Source organism: Hakea prostrata, chromosome 4 (genome assembly GCF_041222555.1).
Source record: "Hakea prostrata isolate BN-2017 chromosome 4, UWA_Hpros_2, whole genome shotgun sequence".
Classification (NCBI taxonomy): domain Eukaryota; kingdom Viridiplantae; phylum Streptophyta; class Magnoliopsida; order Proteales; family Proteaceae; genus Hakea; species Hakea prostrata.
The window spans coordinates 30,946,846-30,958,532 of record NC_142603.1 but is presented as its reverse complement, the minus strand read 5'-3'; the positions used below and the strand labels follow the sequence as shown (position 1 = coordinate 30,958,532).

The following is an 11,687-nucleotide window of genomic DNA, read 5'->3' as shown; positions in this document are numbered from 1 at the left end:
TTCTCACCTTTCTTCAAGATTTGCTTGAGAACCACTCAAATCTTTGCTGTAGATGCTTTAAACAAGTTGTTGATGAAGCAGAAATTAAGCAAGGGAGGAGATCACAGTTGCAAAAGGGACGAGATCTCATCGCACTCGATCTTGATCAAGATCTTCATATTTTATAAGGTACCTTCAATCGAGATTCTAGTAGAACCAAGATCGACGTGATCGAGATCTCAGCCTAGATAAACGATTCTTCCCATTTTGTATAGCATCTCGTCTCTGGTTTCCGGAAACCGAGATATCTCGCAATTTCTCGAACCATGCTTGGAGCCACTAAAATTGAAAGGCAAATTTTTGGAAGTGCTTGTTATCTCACACAGTTTGATAGTTCCACTCTTGCAAGCTGTTGTCTGCAACTTTCTCTTCTTCAAGAAGACTAAGTCTTGTGTTTGATCAAGCTTGGTGGGTTTGGTGTTTGATTCAATTGACACCTTGCGTTGTGAAGTCCTCGTGGTTCTTAGAAGCATATTTGTTCAATTTCTGATTTTTATTCAAGAATTGTCAACCACTTGAGTTTCTGTTCAAGAAATCTGTAACAACAGCGAGTTTGAACCATCCCAGCTCCAACCATCCTTGTTCTATCCTTCTAAACAAGCAAACAGTAGAATCCCCCCATCTCTGAATTTATTTCCCAAACCCTAAACTCACTGGGCACAGACCAACCACAAAAAACTTGCCCTTTTTGGATTGCATTCTCCCTAGACACTCAGGGAAACTTGATTCAAGCCCCATCTCAAACTTACCATAAAAAACCCTAATATTCCATCTTCTTCTCTTTCCAAATACCTAGAACACTATCTGAAACCTTGCTGTTGATGCTGTTTAGCTATCCTAAATCCGTTAAAACTTGACAAAACCATTGCTGATAAGACTCCTGTTGAAAACATGAACCTAGGTTTTCTAATTAGAATAGGATTATGTTTCCTAATAAGACTAGAGTTAGTTTTTTATTTGTTTTATATTTCCTTTTCCTACTTAGTATAGTACTTAACAAGGTTGTAATTACAAATACCCTATTGGGGTCTATGAATCAAATACTTTTCTGAGCAATTCTTCACATTACAACATGGTATCAGAGCCTAATTTCGATTAGGGAAGAAAGAGGGAACTTGAGAAACCTTCTTTCTCTTGATTTCTCCCTGCTGCTACCATTACCGCTGCCGCTGTCGCTGCTCAGAAGACTTTAAAACTCGTTGATTATAGTTTTCTACTGGGTTCTCAGGAGCAGAACCAGAAGATAGAGGCGAACAAGTAGGAGAAGGAGACTCTTCTCAATGATTATTCTCTACTGGGCTCGTAGGAGCAGAACTGTAGCACTCTTCTTCTAGATGTGCGTGGAGAGTCAACGATTCCATCTTCATCTCAATGCCTTCTGGATTTGAATTTGGCTTCACTGGTTTTGCAGCCATTCCTTGTTTCATTTAAATTCCCCACCTTACTCATTTCTGTTACTCTCTCTTTGCTTTTCCCTGCTCTCCCTTACTCTTCTAGCAAGGAAAGCCTTTCTATAACGCGCTTTGTGTCTCTCAACTCTCAAGAGACTTAACTCTTAAGTGTCCTCGAAAGTCGAAACTCTTAAGTGTTTGGAATTCACAGGGGGCTGTTTTTGTAAATTCGAATAGTACTGGGGGCTGTTTCACAAATTCAAACAGTTCTAGGAACCTTTTTGTAATTTCGAAAACTTTCAGTGACTTTTTCGTAATTTTGAAAACTTCCAGGGATTTTTTTTTGTAATTTTGAAAAAATTCAGGGACTTTTTCATAATTTAGTAAACTTGCGGGGACTATTTTGCAATTTCAAAAACTTTCAAGAGCTTTATGTAAATTCAGATAGTCACAAGGAGCTATTTGTAAATTTGAGTGATTTCTTCTTACAATGGCTGATCCCATATCTCCCTTGTTTGGTACATCTGAAGAGTCTTCTATGTCTTCCATTCACAGGGATTGTGAGTTTTCTCCACTTTAGATGACCACTGTGAAACTTAATGGGACAAATTATTTTAGATGGGCTCGTTCAGTTTCCCTTGTTGTTGGTGTTCGTGGTCTTACTGGTCATCTTGATGGGATTTCTACCAAACTTTCCACACTTGGTCTGCAACTTTCCAAGTGCTATACATATGAATTTTTGATAATGGGTTTTCTCATAAACTCCATTGAATCAAGCATTGCAGAGAGTTATCTCCTCCTTCCTGATGCGGCAACTATTTGGAAAGTTGCTAAAGATACATACTCCAGAGTAGGCAATGATGCATAGTGCTTTGAAATTAAACAGAAAATCAATCAGTTACAGCAAAAGGACCTTACACTTTCTCTGTACTATAACACTCTTTGGGGATATTACCATACTTTAGATTTCTATGGGAAGTTTACATTGAAGAATTCTGAAGATGCTATTGCCTATCAACAATGGGAAGATAAATAGAGAGTTTATGATTTTTTGGCAGGATTGAATATAAAATTTGATCAAATTCGCACACAGATCCTTTCTAGATAGCCTTTTCCTTCTTTGGCTCAAGCCTATGCCATGGTAGATACATAGAACAGTCGAAGGACAGCTATGGTACACACTTAGACATCTGATATATCTGCATTAGTGGTTGGTTATGGCAATAATAATCTAGTTCTGGTGATTTTCACCCTCTAGTAAAGTGCGAGTATTGTGGAAAAGAGTGTCATATGAAGGACAAGTGTTGGAACTTGCATGGAAGTCCAACAAATTCGCGTGGAGGAGGTAGGAATAAAACCAAGGGTAGCAATCAAACATATGCAAATCAAACCACTTCTGCCACCTTGAGTACTCCAACACCTCTTTCCTCGATGAGCCCCAACACCTTTTCTAGTTGATGTCCAAACTTGACTCATCTTCTCCAATACCGACTTCTAGCGTGAATATAGCCTCTGTCAGTGTTCCCTCTGTTGATCCACAATTCCCTACAGGCATTTTTGGTTGTCATAATGTCAATTTGACTTATCCCTCCTGGGTAATCGACTCTGGGGCAACCGACTATATGACAGGCTCATCTATTTTGTTTCATACATATTCATTTGTTCCTTTTGCTCAGGATGTTCGAACGGCTGATGGGTTTCTCTCCCCTATCTTTGGGAAATGATCTATTATCTGTTCGCCTTCTCTTACCGTATCTAATGTCTTGCATGTTCTTAAGTTTTCGGCTAATCTTTTATCTATTAGTAGTAGGGGTGTCAAATTGCAGCCCAAACTGTTATAACCAAATTGCACTGGTCCATTATAGCCTGAACCGGCCCTGACCGAACCTTAATGGGTTGTGTTTGGGCTGAGGGTGGCAGAGCCCGCATCAACCCGAACCCAAACTGCAACCCGTTATAAACTGTTTTACAACCCGTTTTATAGTTTTATATTAAATATTGTTTGAATCATCGTATTACCACTAGGTAGTTGGTGTAGACTATCAAAAAATTGAGTATGAATTCAAAGATCAAATAGTCTTCTACTACTTGTAGAGGACAATTAGAAGGATTAAGTATGAATGCCCAATTGAATGTACCAAATTTGTTTAAATTAAGTAAATATTTATCCAATCTAGAGGTATGTCTTTGCATATAAAGTTAAACTAAGTAACGTGGAATGACTTTTCATTTTTTAATGGGAATTGATCAATTACAATTTTGCTTTCCATAGAATTTTGGCTTTTGTTGCAAGATGTTCAACTATTTCTTTTTGTTCTTTTTCTTGCATACCATAAATTATTAGCCCAAACCGTTAGTCAACCCGAGTATAGACTGTTAGCCTAAACCGTTGGTTAGCCCATACCTAAACCGCACCAAACCGAAACCAGCCCGAAACCGTTATTTTACTAAGGGGCCATGTTTGGGCTAGGTGTATTTGAGCCCGAAACCGTTAAGCCCAACATGAACCCACTCCAAACCACACCGTTGACATCCCTAATTAGTAGCCTTACTCGTGGTATGAACTGCAAAATAACTTTCTTTCCTTCTCATTGTGTGTTTCAGGATCTTGAAATGAGGCTTACGATTGGCAGTGGTAGATAGAAAGGGGAACTCTACTTAATGGATGGGTCCCCATTAGTTCTTTCTACGGTCTTTAGTTCCACTTCTCCTGCACTTTTTACCTTATTACAGTGGCATAGTCGTCTTGGCCACATTCCTTTACCTATTTTGTCCAAGTTATTTCGTGATCTGATTAAAAGATGTAATTTGAATGATTTTTATTGTGAGACGTGTATTTTGGCCAAACAGACTAGGCATGTTTACCCTATATTAGATAATTGTAGTAAAATCCCTTTTTCAGTCATTCACTCTGATGTGTGGGGTCCTTTTTGAACCATGTCTATATCTGGTCATAAATGGTTTGTTACCTTTATTGACTGTTGCACTAGGACCACAAGGGTTTAGTTCCACAAAAAAAGTGATGTTTTCGCGTGTTTTCAAAATTTTCATAATATGATTAGGACTCAGTTTGGGGCGACAGTCAAAATTCTTCGTACGGATAAAGGAACTGAGTACTTGGGTGGAGGATTCCTTTCCTACTTCGCAAACCGTGGCATCATACACCAAACTAGTTGTGTCGACACTCCACCTTAAAATGGGGTTGCCGAACGTAAGAATAGACATCTACTTGAGGTGGCACATTCCCTTATGTTTACCATGCATGTGCCTCTTCGATTTTGGGGTGACGCTGTTCTCACTGCTGCATATCTAATTAACCGAATGTCTTCTCGAGTCTTAGACCAACGTTGTCCACCTAAGGTTTTTGGATGTGTTGCCTTTGTCCGGAACCACCATGTTCATGGAAAGTTAGATCCTTGTGGGTTAAAGTGCATTTTCTTGGGTTATCCTCCTATACAGAAGGGGTATAAGTGTTACCATCCTAGTTCTCATCGTTTTTTCGTATCTATGGATGTTTTGTTCCAGGAACAGATTCCTTATTTTCCCCGTACACCTCTTCAGGGGGAGAGTTTTAGTGAAGAGGTTCCAGTGTTGAGGACCTTTCAATATTTCTCCTAAGATTTCTGCAGATGATGCTCCTTTGGAAGATGGAATGACCAGACATGAACAACTGGTGGATGATATATAGGAAGAGACTAGACCTCTGAAGACCTTTCAAAGAAAGCAACGAGTGACCCCTTCTGAACCAAGCCAGTTAAAAGCTTTGGTTGCCGGCCCTGAACAATCTGTTCCTCAAGGTGAGTCTGTCTTTGACCCTTCTTCTGATCCTACTTTGGACTTACCAAGTGCATTAAGAAAACATCCTATTTCCAATTATGTTTCATGTCAGTCCCTATCTCCAGAATTCAAAATTTTATTTCCTCTTTGTCATCTACTTCTATTCCTAACACTTGGCAAGAGGCATTATCTCACTCAAATTGGAAAGAAGCTATGGATGAGGAAATGCAAGCTCTGGAGAAAAACAAAACGTGGGACTTGGTGACTTTGACCATAGGACAAGCAGACTATTGGGTGCAAATGGGTGTGTGTGATCAAGCACAAGGTAGATGGGATTGTTGAAAGGTATTTGCCCTTGTTGCCAAGATGAACACAGTTCGTACTACTATTTCATGTGCAATTAATAAAGGGTGGAGTTTACAACAATTAGATGTGAAGAATGCCTTTTTCCATGGAGAACTCCAAGAAGAGGTATATATGGATATACCACCTGGGTATTTTACTACAGAGCTATAAGTGTGCAAGTTAAAGAGGGCTTTATATGGGTTGAAGCAATCTCCAAGAGCGTGGTTTGGAAGGTTCCATAAGGCAATGATATCTAATGGCTATAAGCAGAGCAATGCAGACCACACTTTGTTTATTAAAAGAAATGGTTCCCACACTACTATACTTTTATTATATGTGGATGATATTGTGATCACAGGCAGTAATGAGGATGAGATTTAAGCATTGAAGGCTTTTCTGGGAACCGAATTTGAGATCAAAGACATGGGAAAACTCAGATATTTCTAGGTTTAGAGTTGGTATATTCTACTAGTGGTGTATCTTTATCCCAGAGGAAGTATACATTGGATCTTCTTGAGGAAACTGGGATGCTAGGATGTAAGCTTGCGGAGACTCCTATTGAGCCTTAACCTAAACTTGAAGGCAAAGGAAGGAGAACCAGTTGACAAGATAATGTATCATAAATTAGTGGGAAAGTTGAAAGTTGATATATCTATCTCACACTAGATCTGACATCACATTTGCAGTTAATTTTATTAGCCAATATATGCATGATCCCTACTCCTCACACTTAGATGCAATATATCGGATCTTGAGATACTTGAAGACTACTCCAGGAAAAGGGATTTTAATTTCAGCTCATGGACATTTAAAGATTGAGGCATATACAGATGTAGACTGGACAGGATGTCCAAATGATAGGAAGTCTACCTCTGGGTATTGTGTGTATGTGGGAGGTAACCTTGTGACTTGGAGAAGCAAGAAATAGACTGTGGTTGCATGGTCCAGCAGTGCTGGGGCCGAGTTTAGGGCAATTGCTCAAGGCATTTGTGAGGTACTATGGCTTAAAGGGCTGCTTTAGGAGGTTGGGACAGATTTGGAAGTTTCTATACAGTTATACTCAGATAGTAAGTCAGTGATCAACATAGCTCATAACCCATTACCCAGTACAGCATGATAGGACGAAGCATGTGGAGATTGACAGTCATTTCATCAAAGAGAAGGTTGAAGCTGGGTTTATCCTTATCACCTTTGTTACTTCAAACGAGCAGCGGGCTGATGTGCTCACAGAGCGCTTGAGCACGGTTCAATTACATTATGGAGCAAGTTAGGCATGATAAATATCTATACTCAAATTTGAAGGGGAGTGTTGAAAACATGGACTGAGGTTTTCTAATTAGAATAGGATATGTTTCCTAAAAAGTCTAGAGTTAGTTTTTTTATTTGTTTTTATACTTCCTTTTATATTTCTTTTTCTTACTTAGTATAGGACTTAACTAGGTTGTAAGTTGTAACTATAAATACCCCATTGGGATCTATGAATCAAATACTTTTCTGAGCAATTCTTCACATTATCCTCTACTTCAGGTTGACATAATCTAGCCATCAAACCCTCACTCTAATTTTACCAAAAACCCTAGTTTGACCTGGGTGAATACCTTGTTTGTAACATACCCTGGTTATTGTCTTCTGGATTGTCTCTTACCAATCTAGAGCTACATTGCTATGATTATTCCGTGTGGCTGAAGGTGATATTCCATGTGAAGCTTCTTTCTTTGTTCTGCTTTATTGTTGATCATGCATTGCTGCTGTTATTTTTATTGCTTCTGCTGCAATTGTTTGTTTACCTACTGTAGTTTGTAAGTTCTATTCTACATTCTTGCGAACCCTCTTGTTATCAGAATAGTTTTCTCTACAGTACTTGCCAAACCCAAGGTTCTCTTGTCTGATCAGGATGTTGTATTGGGAGGTTGTTCATTGGTCTTAGTTTTATATTTGACCACAATTTGGTTTCTATCTGATCGGATTTCTGAGTTCCTAATGTGAAACCTCACCTGCAGCCTATCCAACTGTTGAATCTACTTTCTTTCTTTCTTTCTTCCACTTCTTTTTTTTTTTTTTTGGGGGGGGTTGAATGCTGTTGGATTTATCTCTCATCGTGTTGCTAACCAATCAAAAATAAAATCCTATACTAATCTAGCTAGCAGAAAGTACAGGGCTGAACTAGGGGGAACTAAAATGCTAAGTTACTAAGATTGAATTCAACAAAACCTAATTTAAAGTAAACCTGAATTGTTTTTATTCTACTTAAAAAAAACACAAAGAAATTAAACTATTAATTAATGCAAAAACTTTAACTATGAATAAGTGAGGATCTTTGGGATTTTGAATGCCCAATGCTTTTCACTAACCGATATAACTCTATGTTTCAAAACAAAAGATGATCTCTCCTAGATATGCCCAATCTTTGCAAGACTGTCGTCCTTTGCCAAAGCTTGGCACGCTTAGTTTGCTTAGCTATAGAGCATCTTCGGCCATACTCAAACACAATTAAAAGCATCAACTAGAAGGCTAGAACTATCAAACTAATGAAATAAACAATGGTTCATCTACATCCCAAAGAAAAAGGAACTAGCTACTCATTATAACAAAGCTCATAAAACAAATAATAATGGAATTTAGAGAGAGGGTCGTGGCTTCTTCTTGTGCAATGAGAGAGGGTTGAAAGGCAAGATCCATGTTTGCCGACTTCTTCCCTATCCGTGGCTGGCTTCTCCTTTTTATCCTGCACACAATGTATTCGTTTTCTTTACCCATTAATTCGACCTTTATTCGTACCTTTATTCGTACCTTTATTTGTTCGACTCTAAACTAACATCTTTCCATAGCATCTTGAATCACCTTAATCCGAGTTCAGATGAGAGAGAGATGCCCAAAATGCTCAAGGTGGGTCTGTTTGCACGATTTTCAGATCTTATTACCAATTTTGTTCCCTGGACCTCCACCTATTTCCAATTTGACTAAGATTTGTGCTCTTCTTGCATTAATTAAGTTGGATCTCAGCATTCATGATTTCTTGGATAGCAAGATTGGATCCCATGATTAAAATCCACAAATATCTAATATGTTTGTCAACTTGCTTCATATTATTTGTAATAACCAAAATCACCTTATTCTTGAAAAAGACACAAAAATACTCAATTAGCTCTCTTTTAATTAATTAAGTATGGGAAATTAAATCAAATAAATAATGATAAATGCATGCTTATCAATTTCATTCTTTCAGGATTCATTTTTTTGATTTAAGCACCTACATGGTCCAAAAATGGGGAGGATAAGACTTTTTCTGAATCTGGCCATGGTATCTTTGATTGGAGTTAATTCTGGCAGTTGCTGAAGATCAGATCAACTTCATTATTTTGGTATTGTACTTTGGGATTTCCCCCCCTTCTGTGTATAAGAGGAACTCGATCAAGTTACTTGGCTGCCCTGCACATATTGATTAACCTTTGATATTCTTATTGTTATCAGATTCTGCAATTAATGTTCCTGATCAAATCTGTTTGATCCTATTGCCAGATTTTTCTGAATATGATATAATTACTTGGAGTTTCTGGTTTGATGAATGTGTTCTTGATGGCTGTTGTTTTATCAAGCAATATGTCCTGTTTATGGTTTTTTTTATACTGCTGCAACATGATCTAAATGTTGATGTCCTTGATCTTATTGCTGCCTGGAGTATCAGTGCTCTGCTTTAATGTTATTATTTCATTATTCTGTGATATGCATACATATGGATGGCAATGATTCAACAGCATATGGTCTCTTTGTTGTTCGCCCTATTATTGGTGTCAGAGAGCGCTACATGAGGGGGAGACTGGAGATGTTGAAGCTATTTCTTCTTATTAAATATTTATTGTTTAGCCCACGCCTAAGTGGATTTAGTTGAGCCTTAAAGTGGATGTGATTTATGATCCTTTTCAATATTGCACATGCTAGGCTATGAGTTTCTTTTCTTTATTTCATTTTTTAGTATCTGAATCAACTACTGTGGTTGGGAAGAATAATCTTTTATCTTATAATGTTTTTCACACCTTGTGACAGAATGCTCATGGGCACACTCAGCTACCCATAAAATTCAAAATGACAAGAAATCATTGAGATGGGTGTATTCTTTCTCAACTGGAGCTGCAACATGGTTGAGTTCGGCACAAGTAGTTCACTCAAGTGCAGAATTTAGATTGAATATGGTTTATGAGACTGGAGAACTATTTGAATTAGGAATTCAGCTATCTTACCTGCTTTTACTATTAGGCTTGCTAGGGTTTGGTACCTTCTTTGTGATTCGCCAAGTCCTTGTTCGTAGAGAGCTTGACCTTTCTGCTAAAGAGTTGCAGGTAAGAAACTGTGTCTCCTCTTTCTTCTTTTCCATTTTAGTTCTGTTTCTTTTTGTAGACATAACAGTTCTTGTAACTAATGCAAACCTGGGTTTTGAAAACTTTTTTCTGGGTTGCTATGGGTCCCATCACAGGACTTAAAATTCAGTTTCAAAATAGTGGCAATTCTTTTAACTTTTTTAAACGTCAGAAACCTGAAAGAACAAACAGAGCCAGGGACTCAACTGAGAATATATACAGAAGTGGAGGGTGTTTAATGGCAATAAAGTAAAATCAATTTAGAAGGTAGGGGCTGTTTGGTAAGATCAGAAAGAAGGCTTGTAAATAAATAATAATTATGCTTCTTCAACCAGTTGATAGAATACCAAGGGCAATGAAGCAGTTTGATTTTGGTTGAGAAATGGCCCACAAATGAGCTCAGTTTAATCTGAAATTTGAATTGGTGGACCCTTACCCGGTGGAATGCTAAATTAACTCCAAGCTGAAAAATTAGTAAGAATATTTTGAAACAAGACCTAGCAGGAAGAATACAACCACCTGAGATTACAGACTCGGTTCTCTCAGCAGAAGGTGAGCAAACTGTTTCCAGGGGCAGCATAGGGCCTAGGGTTACCTCCCCACGCTCCTGGCCATACCATGGTATTCTGGTTATATTGGGGTCCAAGGTTAGGGTATCATTGGGTCCAGCATGTTATTAGCGCCCTAGATCTACTTTTGTTTTTTGTTTCGAGTCAATATTCTGCAAGTTATCGAAGAGTCCCTGTCTAGGTATGTTCCCTAAGTTGTCAGGGAATCCCATAGTTACAGTCTGTTTCTTGTTAGTATTCCATATCTTCTCTTAGAATTTAAATTGGATGTTTCTAGAGTGAGATATAATAGAATCTTAGTTGAGTGGGAGTCTTGAGTCAAGTAGGAGTTTAAGTTTGATTTAAATTACGTGTTAAGAGTCCTACTATGCTGTCTTTTTGGAAGTTGAGTCCTTTTATGTTTCCTTCATGTAGGCTATAAATAAGCCATGATCATGTGTAACAATCAGTCTTGAATTATTGAATATATGAGAACTTGAAGGGTAGAGTGAAGTCGTGGGTTCCTAAGAGGAATCCCACGGCTATGTGTGAATGATTCCTGCAAATCTTCATCTGCTTAATCACGTACAAGCCTACAACAAAAGCTATACTCAAGCATCATAGCAGGCTTAGCAGCCTAAGTAAGTATAAACCGGCCTTTCCCCTACCTCCACGCAAACCTTCCCATTCCCAGCGGCAACAGATTCACCCCACCCACTTAACTCCCTAATTTCCATCCCTTTGTCCCCCTCCTTTCCACACTAATAGGATCACACCTAACTGATGTAACCAGGGTTGGAGCCCCTATAATTGGGCCCAAACACCAGATCCAAAAGGCCTAATCCAAAATTGCTTGAATATCCCAGGGGTATGTTGGTCATTTTTTCCGCACCTTTAGGGCTCAAGAGGGGTCTGGTTGAAATCCCCTTGATCTAAGGGTCATAAATCTATCTTTATTTTTATCGTTGGGTTTGTTTTTCTCAAGTTATTAAAGGGTCCATGTCTAAGTAGGAATCCCTGTTAAAGTCCAATTTTCAAGTTGGACCCCTACTGGTAATTAGGTATGTTATTTCCAAACATGTATTTTTGTGGAAGTCTTATTTAAAGAGTCCTTCCTAGTTTTTATTTAGAGATTTGAGTTGTAAAGGAATCCTATCCTAAATAGGATCCCCTAGTTGAGTCTTCTTAGGAATTATAGGTTGAGTCCAGATAGGTTTTATTTCAAATTGTAA

At 38.3% G+C, this 11,687-nt stretch overlaps 1 protein-coding gene across 1 annotated transcript in view; it reads left to right on the top strand.

Moving 5' to 3' along the window:
* The window catches only part of LOC149018681 (Tetratricopeptide repeat (TPR)-like superfamily protein), an 88,289-nt gene that overhangs the window by 25,448 nt on the left and 51,154 nt on the right, over positions 1-11,687 (top strand). The window contains exon 2 of the mRNA XM_089152832.1: positions 9,597-9,889. Within this exon, the coding sequence (XP_089008958.1) occupies positions 9,597-9,889 (293 nt within the window). The remainder of the gene's footprint in view (positions 1-9,596; positions 9,890-11,687) is intronic.